General features: G+C 43.1%; 1 protein-coding gene across 8 annotated transcripts in view; it reads right to left on the reverse strand.

Moving 5' to 3' along the window:
• Nucleotides 1-681: 681 nt before the first annotated feature.
• ehbp1 (EH domain binding protein 1) overlaps nt 682-19,222 on the reverse strand; it is a 64,543-nt gene continuing 46,002 nt past the window's right edge. For 6 of the 8 annotated variants that reach the window (XM_022225563.2, XM_022225564.2, XM_022225566.2 and 3 more), the window contains exons 17-24: nt 14,344-14,373; nt 10,369-10,536; nt 9,932-10,095; nt 9,587-9,707; nt 8,842-8,935; nt 6,931-7,004; nt 6,569-6,683; nt 682-4,754 (exon numbers count right to left, since the gene is read on the reverse strand). In XM_022225563.2, the coding sequence (XP_022081255.2) occupies nt 4,673-4,754; nt 6,569-6,683; nt 6,931-7,004; nt 8,842-8,935; nt 9,587-9,707; nt 9,932-10,095; nt 10,369-10,536; nt 14,344-14,373 (848 nt within the window). In that variant the 3' untranslated portion in view covers nt 682-4,672. The remainder of the gene's footprint in view (nt 4,755-6,568; nt 6,684-6,930; nt 7,005-8,841; nt 8,936-9,586; nt 9,708-9,931; nt 10,096-10,368; nt 10,537-14,343; nt 14,374-19,222) is intronic. The other 2 variants (XM_022225568.2, XM_022225569.2) reach the window with 2 other exon arrangements.

The raw sequence follows: 19,222 nt of genomic DNA on the forward strand, positions 1-19,222 counted from the left end.
GTTTGTAAGAAACAGAAGGTGAGCACCCGTTCTGTGACATCAGATTGCGACAGTGGACGGGGGGGGTCGGTGGATCAAGACCTCGTAATCAGGAACTTGTCATCTATATACCCGACCCGTCATCCTTTTTACCCTGATCGTACACGCGCACCGGGGGGGAAGACACGGACAGCGGAACGCGGTGTGGGTATCTGCCCGCTCCCTTCTTTCCCGTTTCCCCGGGGCGTTTGTACTTATACACCCCGGCTGGCCGGCCGGCGAGAGCCGAGTCAGCCCCGGCCGGCTGGGCTGCAAAATGAACCGCCAAGATGATTATCACGCGGCGCTCCATCTCCGCGCTCCTCCCCACTTTCCCAGATACTCCAACCCTCTTGATACCTTATCTTGACGGAGGCGACACCCAGATAGCAAAGGGGAGACGGAAATGTATAAAACAAGGCACGGCTATAAAAAAAGATGACATATGTACTATCCTGAAGCGTATAAGACCGAACGCACTTTCCAATTCAAGTGAATGACAGCAAGTCGCGATAGTGTGAAGATAGCAACGAAAGATATCCACATGCTAACATGGGGGACAAAATACACGACAGGGACTTGACAGGCGACACAAAAATAAAGATTAGGCCTATGCGTGAAAGACGATCCTTTTAAAACCAACATAAATTATACCCGAGCCGATTTCTTCGTTTTAAACTATGCTCTTGCATTCTTTTTATTTCGTATCAGTACAATTCATTCTTTACACGATGAACCAATAGGCCTAACCTCACATCTTTCTTGGTGTTTTTTGGGGGAGGGGGCGGGCAATACCGACACACGGACGTGTCGTCTAGCACAAAAAAAAGGGCTAAAAAGGAAAATAAAGATGAACCTATAGAGAGTTTCACCCTTTGGGATAAACTCACTGCGGCAAGATTATACCCCTATACATGAAATATGAGCTCCTTTAATACGGATACTGAAGCGACGCTTCGACAAAAAAAACCAAAAAAATCCGGAGAAGCACCGCTCCTCTTGTACAAGGTACACCTGTACCTCATCGCAGCGTGCCGCGGTGAAGCGGTGCGCACGCGGGACTCGGTCCCCCTGGATCGCCCCCAAATCGAAATTTGATTTGATTCTGGCCGAGTGAGGGGTCTTAAAGCGACACGATTAATCAACAATGCCGAGCAATTTCATCTGCTGTAACACTGCAACAACAATTTTCACGGAGGGTTGACACTCGGCTCGAGTGGAGGGGGGGGGGACGAAGCAATGGGAGAGACAGCGACTTGGACCCTATCACGGCAGCGTGATTATGCCAAGTGATGGCGGGGACAATTAGAAAAATTGCCGGTGCAGGATTGCTCTAGCCCCGCCAGGGCATATAATTTCCCCCCGTCCAGGCCGACGTATACCGCGCCAAAACCAATCCCGGGTATATGCACCCAACATGAAGCAGTCTTTTTTTTTTTTTTTTGGCCCAAGCCTATAGTTCCCCCTATTTCCCAAAGTGTTCCTCGCTCGGGAATTCCAAGAGGACCGCAGATTATAACCCCGGGTACTTATTAATTTCATTGCACGATAAAGCAGCGCGCGTCACGGAGCAGCGGTACTGGGCGTCTTCTCAAACCTTTGACTTATTTTTTTTTCAATACACTTTCCGTGCAGTGCACTCTATACACATAAACGCTTTATAATACATTACAAACCAAACAATTTCCGGTCACTCAAAACAAAGTACAATATCAATTAAAAGAGAACCAAATAAACGATGTACCGGAACATAATCTCAAAATCTACCGACATTTCACGAGTAGCAAAAGGGCAATGCTGACTACTGTAACTTTGAAGGTCTAAAGTTTGCAATTGTTACATTGCTAAGTTCATATGAAAATAGTAATTGGTGGTCAGATTTCAAATTGATTCACGAATCAACAAAATAATTCGTCCACCTCATCAATAAACATTAGCCAGAAAGACAAAAGGGGATGTCGGTCGAGAAAATATACTTTTGCCTAGATGAGCTTGAAATAAAACTTCGTTCACTTAATTTTTTGATATTAAGTAAATTTCATTTCCCAAATTAGTCGGCCTATGTACAGCTCTAAGTTGATGAGTAATTCTGGGAAAAAGTCTTGCACCGAAAGAATATTTCTATGGTGAACGAATAAAACCTATATGTAACCACTTTATATTTACGCTGCACAGTGTGAATTTGCTAACTCCCCTTTACTAGCATACTACATAGGCCTAAGCATTCAACACATTGCCATTATCAACCTTGTGACGTTTGGAATGAACATTCCATTCAACAAAAGCAACCGAAGTTTGTTCCAACACAAAAAAAATCGACCTGCATATTACATATATTTACAAATTAACTTAGTATTTGCGGTAAATCTTTGAGTTGCTTAAAACCTATTTCCTTTTTTTCTCCTGCTGCATGTACATGTATATACATAGCAATTTTATACATCCTGTCCAGTTGCGGCTCATCTACAAGGTTGGCCGTCCTCTTTCCATTCATTTCACAGGAAGACGGTTATTCATAACACATCACCATTTCTCAGCTTCCCAATAGTAAATACACACGTTGCACGTGTAAATCTGCATACACGATACTTTATATATACATGTATATATACATACACACAAATATCTTGGCCAAACCGTCAATCACGTGAAGATATCTGATCGATATCATATTTATACATTGCTCATACAGGTTACGTAACGTTATCTTGTTTCGTACTTATTTTTCCTCCTGCTGTGATAGCTATAGCCAGTGTCACGGGTGCATTAATTAGATAAAAGGCACTGAAGTTTGCTTTGGTGTCACAGTGGTGCAACCCCGGCATTCGCTGGGGAAAAAAAGGCAGAACTTTTATAATTCAGGCAAAGGAGTGCGGATCAGGAGAGATACAGTCGCCGATTCCCGGCTCTGTGCAGCACGAAAAAACAGTCCGCAGCGTGGGAGCAAGAACGGCTGGCTAACTATAAGCAGTATCAAATCATGATCCTCGGCCGAGGTGGCAACATTTAGTTTGATAAGGCTCTCTACAGGTCTCGACCGACCACGCACACGACATCAAATCGGTTCATTTATGCCAATAGTAAAAGCACTATAAACCAATTGCAATGCTTCGAACAAAAATGAACTTGAAAAGTAAGAGGCACACCAATCTGCTCTGCTTTCATACTACGCCCAACCCTGACAGCTCTGAACATAGTCTTCGATCACATTGTGGTTTATGTAAACCCACTTAAACCATGACCAATGTACAAACCACCCCTTCAGTCAAAACAAGTTGTCCTAAAATGCGTACCTACTTGCTATACAAATATTAATGCCACTCCCTAACTCTTCCTTTTACATCCAGGGAAAGATGGCTTTTCTCGATCAAGTTCCTTACCCAAAGCAGTCAGCCTAAACAAAGCTGCTGGTTAACGAGAGACAACCCAGAAAATACAACCAACACCCCGCTCACTTCTCTCATTTACATCCATGTCAGTCTCTACACATCCCAGCTCCATAAAGACACACAAAACGTCACAGAATACCCCCAACACACCCAAGTATGATCCACAGATTTGCCCAAAGCATACTTCTAAAAATTCAGTGTCACTGCAACCCTTAACCATCGAATAAAAAATAAATTCTAGCGGTCTCCACAGGCCAAGCCTTGACTTTTACCGTTCTGAACAAAGCACAACTATTTGTACGGTCCCCAATCTATCACAAGTCATGGAAATATATATAGAATTTTGTCATTGTTGTGAGAGGAGGAAGAAGGGGAAAAAACCCTTGTGAATGAGCTCGGACAAGAGATAATATTTCCCTTGCCTTTAATGGCCTGTCTATTCTCAATGGAGAATTCACCCAAATGATACACAGGAAGTACGCGTGCATTATTCAAAAATCAACCACCAAAATCCTGCGTTATGATACTGTTTTTTAACAGATCCACTCAGCAAGATACTGCCCTTACATTTGCATGAATAACAAATCCTAGGCCGAACCCTAAGTGCCTGCGATGTGGGATAGAGAAAAAGGAAAAGAAAGAAACAAACCCAGAAAAAAAAACCCATACTTTTAATGATGCGTTGAGCGAGTGGAGCAGTCGGCCGGGCGGAAACAGTGGGCGCCCAGGCGTGAGACACGAGCGTTGATTGAAAGCCAGAATAACGAAGGAGGAGGCAGCCTGAGCGGCCAACCACGAAAATGCCTAGAAATCACTCCAATGTCAGCATCTCCCCCCCACACCTCTTTATAGCATGGGTTGTTGTCAAGAACATGTCACCTCCTCAGCAACAAAGTCCCAATTGGCTGCTTCTCAATCGATGCCCTCCAAAATGTTGCCAAATTGGTCACTATTACAATGGGAATTTGAAGGAGACAGTAGACTTGCTCAAATTAACCCACTCTGTACCGCACTGTACTTGTTATTCTGTATCTGAGTGCGGCTTTAACTAAACGATCCTATATGGTTGCTTTGGGGTTGGTGAAACATTAAACATGCACCCAGTCAACCCCCGGGAAACTTAACCAGGGAACTTCAAAATTCACTCAACTTCAAGATTCCATAATTAATGAATGCTAAAGATCCTCAAATCTTATAAGCATTGTCTGCATTGCCCGCAAGAAGGGACCTGGCACCCTGACTTCTCACACTGCAGTGCTGTGTTGCTACTGTATGGAGCACTTCTCCTCCTTTCGTTTGCGTCTTCTCTGCAGCATGTTGTCCAAGTATTCTGCCTCCTCCTCAGCCCTGGGAATAAGGAAGAGCAGAATGGTTGGAAAAACATATTTACCTTTTGATCTCCTCTGTTTTTTTTTTAAAGAATGGCAGCCTGATGATGCTGCCACGGGGGCTTAGAATCATGTCTGATAACAGCAATTAAGGAGAAACAAATGGATTTCTGCTCCGCTCTCCGTAATCAAAGCAGGTCCCCCGGACTTTATTCTGACGCTTTAATGGGTTCGGCATTTTCTGGAACATCTGATCCGGGAGCCCTCTATCAACTATTTATTGTAATTTGACTGTAAACCGGCAACGGTGCACCAAGCTGAGGAGCTTGGCTCCCTTCCATAATGTGCGCTGACACAAGGAGGTCGGTAGCCTGCGTCCAGCGTGCGCACGCACTAAGTCCGTAATAACATGCCTCCCTGGTGTACTATTTCACCGATACACCGGTACCCATCAAAGGCCAAATAATAAGAATCAGAGCTGTGCTCGTGCTCCACCATTAACAATTCATATGCCTCCCCTAATCCTCCTCATTAAACTTTTACAAATGCCTTCGTCTGGCCGGGGCCCATGTCTGTTTTTTTTTTTTTTTTTTCCAGGGCCCTCTCTCTTTTCATTAGCGTTGTTGTCTTCAAATTGGACGGAAGACTTAAGGACTGCTGGACAAGCAACGGTGGAGGCCAGGAAGGTATTCTGTAAATATGCTTCCCCTTCGACAGACATTTTGCCATTTGTGGCATGCAATCACATTCTACCCATCCTTTTGATTTCCAAATGATTGATGCACTGGCTGTCTGGAAAAGACGGGAAAAAATCCCCAAATTGCAGTGCAATCTACGACTACAGTAGGTCACTAAGGGGCCGTTGGGACTCCTATCAAATATGTAATGGGAGATTTTCAAATGGCGCATCACTCACAAGATTTGTCAAAGTGTGTGAGAGAGAAACAGAAACTGATTTATTACCAGAATGCATTATTGAAAAAAATATGAAAAGCCCTGTATTCCCCACAACTTAGAAAAAAAAAAAAAAAAAACTTGTTTCATAAGAATCCCACACAAAAAGATCGCTATCAACCCCACCATGAAATAGACAAGAGAAAGTCGGCTAACTTCACTGGGGTTGAATGGGCCAGGATAACAGCCCAGGGGCAAGCTAAATTGTTGCAGAAGAAAAGCGAGCGAGTTCAGCGGAGGGGTTTACAGGAGGTTGCTTCCAACTGGCAAGCTAGGGTATTCACCTCTGAGGGGAGCTACAGGGGAAAAATCACCGGACAAAAACCATTCACGACAGCAGAAACTCTGCAGTCTGTTTTTGGCAGTTACAAAATATACGCCACTGGTCCGGGATCATCAAACCACATGGCCGAGAGAAGAACAGGTATGCACTTTATCTGTTCTCTGGACAGACCTTGTGAGCCTGATCAGAACTTGACCAGAAAAGTTCAATCCTTGCTGTAATCAACACATTTGCACAATGAAGAAGGGACAGAAATGCAGTGAAGCAAAGCGGCATGTGAAACAGTCTAGGCATGACTAAAACTGAAACTTACTCATGCTTTCTGATCCTGATTGGTATAAATACCGAGTTTTGATTCCAGTTCAATGCTGCCAACTCTGAACAACTTTGAACAGCACTTATTGAAGTATACTTGTAAAATTCTGAGGTAAACAACACCAGGACTTACACAGTAGAGTGTCCACAGTAATCCGTGATTATTATAATAATATACAGCATGCTATCTCTTATTGATACTTAAATTATGAAGTATAATAAATTCAATTCCAAATTCTTTTTTTGGTTAACTGCTGGAATGAGTCTACTCAATTACTCACTCTCTCTCCTGAGCGTCCAGTTGCTGGACCAGTTCGTCTCGCTTGTTGACCAGGATGACCAGATCTTCCAGGAGTAGCTGCTCCCGTTTTCTCTCCTCTTCCGTCTTCTGCCAATCTGCCAAGAGATGACAGTACCACCTTGAGATTCTTCCAACCCCAAAAGACTTTACAAAATTGTTCCAAATAATCAGCATACAAGACAAACAATTTTAGGAATGTCCATTCTCTGAACACTACTCCTCTCAGACATCACGCAAGATTTATTTAGTGCAGTTTGCAAACTTCTCTGCCTGTTTCTTAGGACTGCGTCGCTTCCTTTCACGCCCTCCAACCTTCCAGGGAGCTCATTCTCCCCTCCTTACCTTCAATCTCCATCATCTTCCTCAGCTCCCGATTCAGCATCTCAAATTTCCTCTCCAAGTCATGTTCCTTCTCCCTAGGTGGTTGGGGGAGAGACCGCATCAAGATAAAACAAAGATGCAAATTTGATTAGATGCGCCTAGGCATTTAAGAGGGTCTCTAGTACATCACGACTTGGAGAGAAAAACCCCACGAAATAATAATTTGAGGGACTCCCTTATGCAATTATGTCAATTTTGACGGAGATTTCTCCACGGGCCACTTGGACTCTGTTCTTGGGGAGACATGGCCAGTTACGTTAAAGCTGAGGGTGAAGGAGCAAAAGAATCCAGGAAGTACAAAATTAACTTGATGCGATTTGCTGTCATGATTTTCTGGGTTTCAGCTGGGCTTTAACTACCAATGGATTGATCAAGTTCTATTTCATTGTAAGAAGTACATTGAAAACACTAAGAGGGTTAGGTTTTCAATGTCTGTTCATGTTTGTTAAGAGAACAAAAACACTAACATGAACATTCACACACAAACACACCACACCAACAAGTCAGCAGAGAGGGCAGGGGTTGATGGACTGATTTGTCAACGACTGCAGACTTTCATGGGGGATATCTCGTCAGCGCCATATGGGCTTCGTAGCCTACACACTCAGCAGTTCCAGCTGAGACAGGGCCCCGGTGGACTCAGGGGCCAATACCGCACAGCCCCGCTACAAGCCAAAGGGGGGGAGGGGGGATGGAACGCTCAATGGGCTCCCATGCTGAGCTTACTGTGCCCAACGACCTGCCAAGTACTACCACCGCTTGGCATTCACTCGCCAGACAATTGAGGCAACACCGCTAATCCATCTCAATTGAACCGCGCACAAAAAGTCACTAACAATGTCGGAGACATTTCATTTTCAGAAGGCAGCGGCTTGCTATCGCTACAAGACTTCAAAGTCCCTTTTTTCCCCTTTCCTTCGTGGTGGTGTGAGTGTGTTGACAAATGCCCTGAAGCGAAATGGGCCCCTATTCATGAGGCTTGAAAATTGAATATTACCACATTTACTGTTATCAAATTGGGATATGAGTATTTATGGGGCCTGACTGAAAGTCAAGGACAATAAGACGGAAATTGCAAAATAATCAGACGAAGTGCTTTTGTAAAACCACTTCAATCAAGTTTAATGAAGGCAGCAAGACATCTTGCAGTCTGCTCTAGAAAGAACGTTTTGAATACAATTTTGTTTTACTGAATATGTTTCACAATGAACTTTCCACATAATCACTGAGGCGTCCTTGTGGTCTTCGTTAGACTAAAATTGCCTTTACAAAAAAAACACGAAAAGTCAGTTTCCTTTTTTTTTTTAACCAACACACATGCGCTAGCTGTCTTCCTAACATACTTTTTAGTTGTTCAATGTTGAATTGGCATCTAATCTAAAATGTAAGCAACTTAGCGGGAATGACCACCGAAACCCCAACGAAAGTATTCTACCTACTATTAATACTTGGAAAAATTCAAATTATTGGAAAAATAATACAGGCGTGCTGTAGGTAGTTTCAGTTCTCTGGGTTAAAGCTTGCAAAAAAAATAGCAAAATTGTGCAATCATGTACAAAAGAGGGAAAAGGCAGGTTCTTCTCCGAAATGATTTGAAAGGGAGTGTTTACTCACTAACAGAGTAGATGCTACTTTTGTTAGTGTTAGGAGGACACGACATAATATCATGAATCTACTGAGCAAAGTATGCTACACACAAAGGAGTTTGCCTAGCAAGGTGACAAGTTACTGGCCCAAATACCAAGTGATTTGTATTGCTAGCCACTGGACCCATGCTAATTTCTGCTCAGCACGTAAATTCGCTAAGCAATCTTTTCTACACAGCAGCGCAATGGGTTCTTTGGCGTGGATCATATGTAGATGGCAACTTACATGGCATTGAGCTGTTCTTCCCGACGGATGAGCGCGTTCTTCTTGTTCACCAGCTCAAACCACTCGTTCATCAGCTGGGCCTCGTCATCCGTACCTGGGGGATCAACATTTGGCGCTATCAGGATTCTGCCCGGATTAGCTCAAGTTGCCTGCCGTGCCTGTTCCGTGGATACAGCCATTTTGATGAAGTCTAACATCCTTCTTCCTGTAGAATTCCTCTACACCACCTGGTACAGTTGAACTGTGAACTGGTCCCTTTGTTCCCAGTCTCCAAAGGTCTTAGTTTTAAAATGCATTTAAGCAATGTTCTTTGAATCTAAACCATACAACATGGATGCATGTGTATCCACTCAGACACGCATGCATCTTACGCTCATGTATTCCTTGCGTTATATATAATTCTCCCTGGAAAGCAAAAATCAGTACGTGCTTTGAATCAGCTTAACTTTGCCACTTCCTTGTCGCAATTCCACTTTATTTTGGGGGCACTTAGTGGTTTATAGAATGGGAAAAATCTGTAGCCAAAGTCAAGATAACATTCATGGAAGCATGTTATGGTTTGAACGATGGAATCTCTTCCACTGTATTCGGTGTGCATTACGTGAACTCATGCTACTTATTGATGACCAAACATTTGTGGTTGTTAATGTGTGCACAAATGCACTGATGGCAACAATCAGATCGAACAATCACCAATCCAAGGTGCTTTCCGGATCGGTGGAGGCAAGTTTCCATGTTATCTTACCATCCTCCATGGCTTTCCGAAGTGATTTCTCCACAGTGGAGGCTCGCTCATCGATCTGCTTCTGTTCTCTTTCCAGGACGGCGTACTCCCCAAGAATGTAGTCGTTGGTGTCCATTAACTCCTGAGACAAATACAAAGGAAAGTGAAGTGTTGATTAAAGTGGTAGACGGTGAATACATGTACGCAGGAGGTTTGCACTGACTTGATAAGTATTGTAACAACAGGCTTACAACTCACAATCACCACTGACTGGAACTCTTAATTCTACTGGGTAGCAAAAAAAACAAAAAACTCAACAGATTCTACCAGAAATCCAATCACCTAGTTGCTGTTCCCCAAACCCACCTCTTCTTCTTCTGTTGCTTTGGTGATCTCTTCTGTGGGTGTGGCCTCCTCTGCCGTCCGTTCTGACACCTCCTCTTCCTTCACGTTATCATCCTTCGCCTCTTTGTCGTCTGCCACTTCATCAGGCTTAGACTCCGATTCAGGAGTTGACGGCATTTCCTCATCTGATCATGGCCCAAAAGGTTGAGGATTATCAAAAACATGGTATACAGGAAAAAAAGATGACTGATATGTGAGACTAACTCAAGTAAAATGAATCAAGATAACAGAATTTTCTGAGCAAATATTTAAATGAAACTATTCTCCTTTGGCATTCTACAGAAGAGAATAGACCTACTAAGGGAATCTGATATTTAACATATTACGAAGTTTCACAACGGTATTTTGCAGTACTCATTAAAATTGGGTTGAGATCTGAAAATTGCTGAAAATCTAACCTTTTGTTTTGTTTGGGGGAGGTGGTTGCACCAAGTCAGAGAATGACTGAAGAGAGGTTTTCTTCGCCACGCTGCCCCGTGATAATCTCTTTATTGGCTGGTTGTCTGCTGAGTTGGTAACCGGCGATGCCGGTGCATCTCGTTTTGTGGGTGCCTCAATCTTGTCCCCTGTTCAGTGCAAAACAGCTGATTTATCTGATGTGCCATTTTATGTGTCTCCATGAAGGATGAACCTTTCTGGTGTTGAGACTACATGTTAGTCTTTGGGTGTTCCACAATATAGTGTGCCACCAAATGTTTGCTGCTTTCGGTCATTTTATTCCAAATGCTGCCTAACAGTTGTCAATCATGAATGTCACTGGATATAGAATGAAAGTGCACACAAAACAAAATGCACTTGGAACATTAAAAATCTTAAAAACCATCCCAAATTCCACCAAATGCATCTAGCTTAGTGCCTGATGAACGCTATTTGGCAATGCCTACTAATACATTGCAGCTTTTTTCCCTGTTGAGCACCAATTGTAAAGCAGGATTTGCACTTCCAATGGCAGCTTTCTGTATTGTGTGCCACCCAAACTAGTGGTTTGTGAGGGGCGCATGGGACTGCGTGCATCTACATGTGCCAAGTCTTGTGTCTCAAGGCTGCAGTGAGAGTAGTGCTAAAACGTGATGGGAGTACTCGGTTAATGACGGCATAATTCCCCTATTCAACATAAAAACATGCATGTGAGTTTTCCCTGACATAGCACAGTTTGCAATCATGTCCATGGTTCGGGACCGTTTCAGCATTTCGACATGGTTCAGATCAGATGCAGTGAATCCACAGATACTGTCACCCACTGCTACCCTACCCTCACATGCCAGAACAAATCCGCATGGCTTGATGACACTACTTGTGTGATATTTCTGATCAATTACATCAAAAAAATCTTAAATGCATCTGAAGGAAAAGAAAGAATTGGTGAGTACAGTGATGTCAGAATTACATGTGAATGTAACCTAGAAATGGTTCAAGGTGATTTGTTCCAGATACAATTTACAGAAAGGGTGGCAAAAGAAACTTCCCCTGCTAATCAAACCCAAATACACCAAATTTTCCAAAATCTCTCAATCTTTGCTGTATTCTTATTATTCAAGGGTTGTGCAGCTCCAATACATTTACTCTGCATTTAGCATGATGACAATGACACTGGTTTACTGCACCGTTTGGTTTCAAGAGATACTGGTGGTTTCATAGAGAAAAATTTAAAAGGTAATGGCTATTTTTAAAAAAAAGAAGAAAAATAAACATGCTATTAAATCTAAAGGTTGAGGCACACAGATTTGTTTAACAGTTTTAAATTCAAATCTGTTATTTTAGGTGGTACTTTAAATTAACAGAATCTACCAGAGACTGACTCCTGAATGCAGAAGAAGTGCCAGTGCAAGTCCATCACAAATAGTCTAAATTCAAGTCACAAGCGGCATAAAATGAAATGTGGCAAAGACAATCCTCAACCAATGTTATCCTTGCCTGTGACCCTTATATGACCTGACCGTAGTACACAGTGTTCTCCAACCTTCAGAAGTGGCCTGGTGGCCCACACAATTTGACTTGTCTCCTGCCAAAGTAGCCAGCAAGCTTTAAAATCTGGCCGCCAAGTTTAAAATTTGAGGTGCTACATTTAAGGATGAGAGAAGTGGCATAGGGTTGTCCAACACTGCTTCAAATAGTTTTTAAGCCAACAGATCTGCATTTAGATGTAGATAACCTGAACTACAAATGGGGGGTGTCTATATTAAGGTTCCTTCCCTGCACTTCGAGGTTTTAAGCTGTCCCTACCAAGTCTGAAATTAAGACCTTGGAGAACAAACGGTGACTGACCAGTCATCTGACTTGTGGTGGGAATGGGAAAGACTCCTGACTCAACTAAGGCTCGGTTGTTAAATTCGGTGGGGTTAGTGTTCCGACAGACAGGCTACTTTGTTAATACACAGAAGAAACGTCATGAGTGTGATGACACCCCCGATAATGTGGTGGGCCCCATTTCATACACCAGCTAAACAGGAATGCTGTACACAAATTCATGTGCTTAGCAATGGGGGCTAGTATTTTTCACAGCTAAATATTTGAATGCAAAATTCACGAACGAGAAGCGGGAGTTTTCTTTTCTGAGAAAAATGGCACTAGTGTAGCTTGTTTCAAGCAGATTCAAGATATGCCCAACAGCCCAATACAAAGTCCATCCTAGAATATGGAAATAGCGTTTTAACAAAAAAAGGTATGTCAAGATAGTAGTCTTTATAATAATGATGCATTGATGCAAAATTTGTGGAAACAAAATAAGATGAAACCTTCATGACAATATTTCAACTTGAAATTGAATGACTGGATGTCTGAAGAGGAAGATGACTGTATCAGATGAAATTGTAAGTGGTCTCTTGGCGACCATAACTTGTGGCATTGGAGAAGTTTTTTGTTGCTAAATCTTTGCGAAGTCGTGGCTAAAAATAGTGAGAAGCTATTACATGTAGAGTGATTACAATGTACAATTGTGTGCATCATTGCAACTGATTTTGTATAAAGTTTGTTCCTCGACATCTGTCAGCTGGTACGAACGAACAATCGTCTATACGATCAAATTGACATTTCAGATTGCTTACAATTTGTGTACACCTGCAAGCATGGTGCCCACTCAGTGATAGCTCCTGATTTTAAGTCACTGCTTCATTGACATCATCGACTTCATGAAATTGGCGAGAAATCGAGAGAGAAATACCAACAATTTAGTCTCTCATTTTGATTCACTGGACTGGACTTGACAAACTGGACTTGTACATGTAAGTAAAAGTGACATCAGTTAAATGAATACATGCTTTTCCACAAGACAAAACCCTGTGATTAAATCATGTTTGTTAGTGTTGCATAACTGCTGCCATTAGTCTGGCACACAAGGCTTCTGTCTGCAAGTCAACTTTATTCTTAAGAGTATGGATCATATGTAATGATGAATAATGAAGACGGTTGATATTGGAAACATACAATATACAACATTTCACACACAGAGTTTCATGTATTCCACTTGCTGCACAGAGACTTTTCATGAAGTGAATTTTTTTGGGGAGGGGGATTTGAAAAATCCAAGTGTTTTTTTTTTTCACACATACATGTACTGCATGTCAGCCAAGTCAAACCGGAAAAAATCTTACACTAAATCTTCAGCCTGCAGATACAAAATATTCCCTCCCAGGGAATGCCCACTCATAGCACTAGAACTGATTAGCAAATTTGTGGTAGGGTCCTATGAAATGAGTCTTAAAGCCATTTCTTCCCCGGGTAAGTTTGTTCTAGTTTACATTAGAAAGAGAAAACTGACCAGAACACGCGTCTCGGTCGAGGGTTTTAAAGGTACGGAAGTCAAAAGTTCCAGTGACTTGTGACTCAGTTTGCGAGGTACAAGCAGGTGAAGCAAAATAGCATGTGTGTACAGATGCAATGCCAAGGGATCATTGGTGAGAAAGGGATGGAAAGAGGAGGAGGGGCGGAGCTATGGAAAGGGGTGTGACTTTGCTAGTAACGTAACCTTGTGAAAGACACAATTTTACTTCAAGCTTAGCTGTGTCAGTCTTTACACACAAGCAGTGTTGGTGGTAGTCCAGGTGCTTATGCATGGTATTCGTGTTAAGCACGCAATATTTAGTAGCATGAGCTCAATGAACAGATTACTTGAGGATAACAAAATCCATCCGACAAATCAAACGCAAGAATATTAATCAGCATAAATTTAGAAAAAAAACATTCCACAGAGTTTTATGCAGTTCCTTGAGCTCATGTTATTTTCACAAGGGCTGTAAACAGCTGTAAGGTTGAAGTGGCAAAGCGTTATGTTACTTCTACACGTATAGCTACAAGGGAAACCTTTCACAGTGAGCGAGGCAAATATTACTAACCACAAAATACACATACACATGCACACTGCACATGGCCCTTACCAAACTGATAAAACTTGAATCTGGATCCTGCTGCACCAAAAGGGTAAGGAAAAAAACAATTATACCACAAAGAAATAAAGAAATCATAGGAACAGATCAAAAGAGGTCAGGGCAATGTAGAAAAAGAGGGAGTAATGCTTGACTAAAATAAAGAATGAAATGATGGCATTTGAGGATGGAGAAAGCAGGGAAAGTAATCATAAATGGAATATGATAACAGAGAAAGGTCTTAATGAGGATTTCAATGTAGCAAAGTTACTTGAATCATTTAATCCACCAAGAGTTGAAGGGCTCCCCCCAAGTGGCAAAAGAAAGACAGATGGTATTACGTTTTCCAAGCGGGTTCTTGCACGTGTTCTGAGCGTATGCAAAGACCATACATTAAGGAATAAATTCAGTACGCGTACTCGGCATGCTCCACTTCAAACGTGCCACTGATCTCCATTATAAACGCGCACCTATGTGGTGAGTATAAAAAAAAAACGCCCTCTTTTGTTCCGCTCGGATTAGATGGGCATTCCAATAATAACAGAATACTTGTCCATTTATTGAGATGGCCTGAAATCAATGTAAATTCTGCACAATAATGGAAATCATTTTATAGGTACTGGATCATAAGTGAAAACAGGTTAAAACAGGTTAAAACATTTGGGCACCCGCCCAACCATGCCTACTTCATAACTTAACATTCAAAATTCATGAAAGGCAATAGTTAACAGCACTTTATCCTGTTACTCCTGATCTTCTGTGCTTTAAATTGACTCTCCTGAAGAATTACATAACCTTCAGGTTAAAAAAAACCTTATACTACACATGGAAGTGCTTTGAGTTTCTTAAGATGTCAATTTATGGTCGCTCTTTCAGGTGCATTCCAGGGGAATGGCCAAACTTTGGAACATGAAAGCCCTGAATGCACCCTACGATATGTGCCATCCTGACTACATCTGTTGGTTGAAAAGAGAATTGTCTCGATACTGTTGATAAGCGAGACAATCTGCTTTGTGCGCTGTTGCGTCCAATGGTGTTCCCACTGTTTTCTTGACGACCCGAGGCTTTTGGAAATAACCTCTTGGACAATGGCCGAGGGTTTGCCTTCTTGTGCCCTCCCGGTGCATCAAATGACCTGTTCTCACCACCTGACTTCAACTCGATACTCAAGGGTGCTTGGGGAAGTAAGCCTGGCCAAACCCTAGCTATGAAAGGAAAGACTGCACAGCCCCGGTGGACTCGAGCCATTAAGGCCCCAGTTTTTTGTTATTCTTGAAACGCCGGGTGAAAAAGGTCCTAACAGGGTTCTGACCAAATCCAATGGGCGGATAATGAAGTGCTGATAATGGGGAACATGGAGAAGCACTAATGACAAGGGGGGGATGGTGAAAGGTGAACGTATGAAGAGGTATGCTGCTGAGGTATTTAGGAGCAAGGGGTTGGTCGGGTGTCAGGGAAGCCATATCAGCTACTGTTTACAGGCACTGAGGCGATAAGCAACAACATCATCAATGGCAAATCCGCTCAATCTCGTGAAAATGGGACAGATGTAGTTCTCGGTACAAAACACCACCGACCCCTGGCAGCACATCCATCTCACGCCAGAGGCGGGCTCTGAGCAGGGAATGCATCATCAGCAAAGAGGCAAGTTGCAATGTGGAGTCGAACGGGGACAACTCCACTGCAGGTTGCCCCCTCCCCCTAATGATCATCTGACCATAACAGTATTTGACAACAATTCTGTACGGCATTTATCTCAATAGCTGAGCAGCCATCTCTTGGGGAATGAGAAACCATCGATTTGCTTACAAACTTCAGTGTAACTCGAAGTCTGATCGTTTTGCAAGTGATCAATGCCGCGGGGGGGAGGGGGCCCACGATGAGGGAGAGGCAGAGGACTTGGAGATGGAGTGCCTTAATCAAGACTGATGGGTTAGGCTCAATGGGCATCACCATTCTCGTTTGTGCAAGGCGCTCATTATCCTCGAGATGAAAAGCCCAATGCATTGCAACTCTGATGCCCTTCTGCCATTCAGCTCCCTTTGCCTGCCTTTACATGGTCTCTTCAAGCTCCAGCCTTACAACTGAACCAGAGTGAACCCCCCGGGTCATTGTTTCGCTGACTATGTGGCAAAGGGAAGGGGGGCCAAAAAAACGACCTCTCAACCATTTGCGTCAGCAATTTGTGATTGATGTCTAAGAGACCACAAGTTATCTTGGGTGCCTGGGTATTACAAGAAACAGCAGGGCAAGCTCTTTTGAGAGTAAAAAAGAAAAGAAGAAAGAGAAGAAGCTCTAGAAGGAAGCCTTTATTCCCCATCCTGCAACTTGTGCACATCCCCCCTCAGAAGAGCACACAATTTAAGAGATTAAGGGCTTATGTAATCTGCTTCAGACCGGGTGCTTGTACTTCATGTGTAGGCATGCCAACGGCCCCCATTCAAGCACCCTTCAGGAGCCTCTCCTTCTGTGGCCGGCCACAATGGTTGCGGTTGACTGCCTTACAGCCCTTCTTCTCCACAGGGGCTAAACTCCTGAAGATTATCTCCCTGGAGCTCGCAAAAATGTAGACCCTGGCACTTTTATCTGGGCTCCTTTTGTGAACATTCCTCCTGCACGCACCAGGAGGACCCCCCCTCCATAAGAAGCTTGACAGGATTGAGAGAATCAGAACTCTGTTCTCCCGGCCAGCTAGGATCCTCTATATACACAGAGTGAGTGTGCCGGGCTTTCCAGCACCATGACGAATCCACAACAAGGGCAAGAAATAATACGCACGCCATGTACTAGGAGAGATTTTCTTCTTTTCTTTTTTTTTTTTGGGGGGGGGGAAGCACGTACTTTGAAAGGTGACAAATGTAAACCTAAGGTTAAACACTGAATTGAAAGACTAAATCTGATTATCGGAGGATTCCGTCACACTGGTTTTATGGGGATTATAGGTGCACAGTTACATGGCCTGTGGTCACACATCTCCTGGTCCAATGTATACAATGTAGGATTAGACTTTTCCCACGCTAGTTATCGATTACTGGAGACTAGCTATTCTTTCCAGTGTATGAAAATGCGAGCGAAGATTATACAGAAGACAGGATAAATCACAAGCTACATTAAGCCTTGCTTCCAATGTTTTAATCAGTTTTTTCCTTCCTCGGGATCATATGCCTGGGTGCCTATGGAGGGATTGCATGGCCGCCATCTTGCAGAACAGCTTTCCTGAAAAATTCTACTCTCGTGGCACAATTTCATGTAATAACTGCTAAAATGTACACTTTTATGGTGATTTCCTCTGCTGTGTCACTAGTTTAAGCCATGCACAGTGCTTACTGTTCACCCTCTTGCCACTCCACAAACAATGGATGTGTCATGTTTTACTTCAATGATACATGTAGCAGTGGTTGACGCTGGTTACCGCTGTACAAGTGTACATTCTCATGGAGAGATTGGGAACCAGTGTGTTGCTCCACTCATTTCCACAGCTGGGAATGGCCGACGTGTTGTCCTGAATCCCAAAAATGCAATGCAAGAGAGGTCAGGTCGGGGGGGAGAGGGAGAGGCGGCGGGGTTGAGAGGAGGCAGATCAAGGACAAAAACTACCCCCCCCTCCCATTTCCAGTCAATTTGTCACAACCATGGCACCCAGTGATGGGACGCTCAAGGACAAGACAAACAAGAGGGACAGAGAGGAAAAAGAGCGCCGTGTGATGAACATGCAGAGTTTTCTGACAGGTGCAAGAAGTAGGCAGTGGGGCACCCAGGATTTGTTGGGGTGCAGGGACCAAAATTTAGCCTCCAAATAACTCAAAATGCTCCCTTCCTCCACATCGTTGTGCTACAGGGGGACTGGGATGTACATGTATGGCTATATCTACATATGGCTAGTATTTCAAAGTGTATGTTATATCTCGGTTTTCACATCCTCAATTTTCAGATTTACAAAAATTATTTAAACTTTGGGGGGCCTCAAGCTTCCTTAATGCTCCCCATGCTACTGGAAGTTGGGTGAGGAGGAATCTCCTCCTGGAAAGATGCAGGGTCACGATGTATTCCTTAAAAAGAGTAAGACATGATTGAGGGCTATTGAAGGTCCATTTGATGCCATCAATGAGGTTCACTTTCTACAATCACATTCTGCAACAGAACAAAATCAAGATATAGAAATGTGTGTGCCAAAAACTAGCCCCCATTTGTACTGTCTTACAGTTACAGGTAATCCATTATGTCTGAGGAATCTGAAGTGTTCATCCAAATTCTTGAAGTGGTCTTCGTAACTTGATCTGAATTTCTTGCGCTGAGTGAAATAAATTGGCTGTCCAATTGAAGAAAGCTTCGCACTGTACCCTCACTGCCCAGAACATTGAACAATTAAACCTTAGAAATCGCATGTCAAAGAAAACAATACGCTCTCCTTGCACGGCTTTGTACAGATCAGCGTAGGATCTAGGGCAGTCCGAATTCTATACTGTTTAACATCCAGGGTTCCATGAAACTACATGTACATGTACACCTGCCCAGCACCTGGGCACCCTCCCAGATGAACCGGCACGGCTGACTTTTGTTGTACCGGTATGGTAACCACCATACAACTCGTCTGCCATACTGGAAGGACAAGAGGAGAGTCCAGAGAAAAGGAGAGTGCCATAAAAAGCTCTCATAAAGAAAGGAACAAGATAGAGAGAGAAGGGGAAAAAAGGAAAGAAAGAAAAGGAAGAAAAATTCAAAGAACCCCGGCTTACTGATGCATGCTATGGATTGAAAAGGATTATTGATTTTTCCCCCTTGGCTTTCTATGTGTCTTGAAAGAAGGCTACTGTATCTGGAACTTTATTCACTGGTCTTAAAGGCTCATTCGGAGTCTCATTCTTCTGGAAAGTTGGCATTTGTTTTGAGC

The sequence above is a fragment of the Acanthaster planci genome, linkage group LG01, assembly GCF_054643075.1.
Source record: "Acanthaster planci isolate LZ-2023a linkage group LG01, COTS_SCS, whole genome shotgun sequence".
Taxonomy (NCBI): Eukaryota; Metazoa; Echinodermata; class Asteroidea; order Valvatida; family Acanthasteridae; genus Acanthaster; species Acanthaster planci.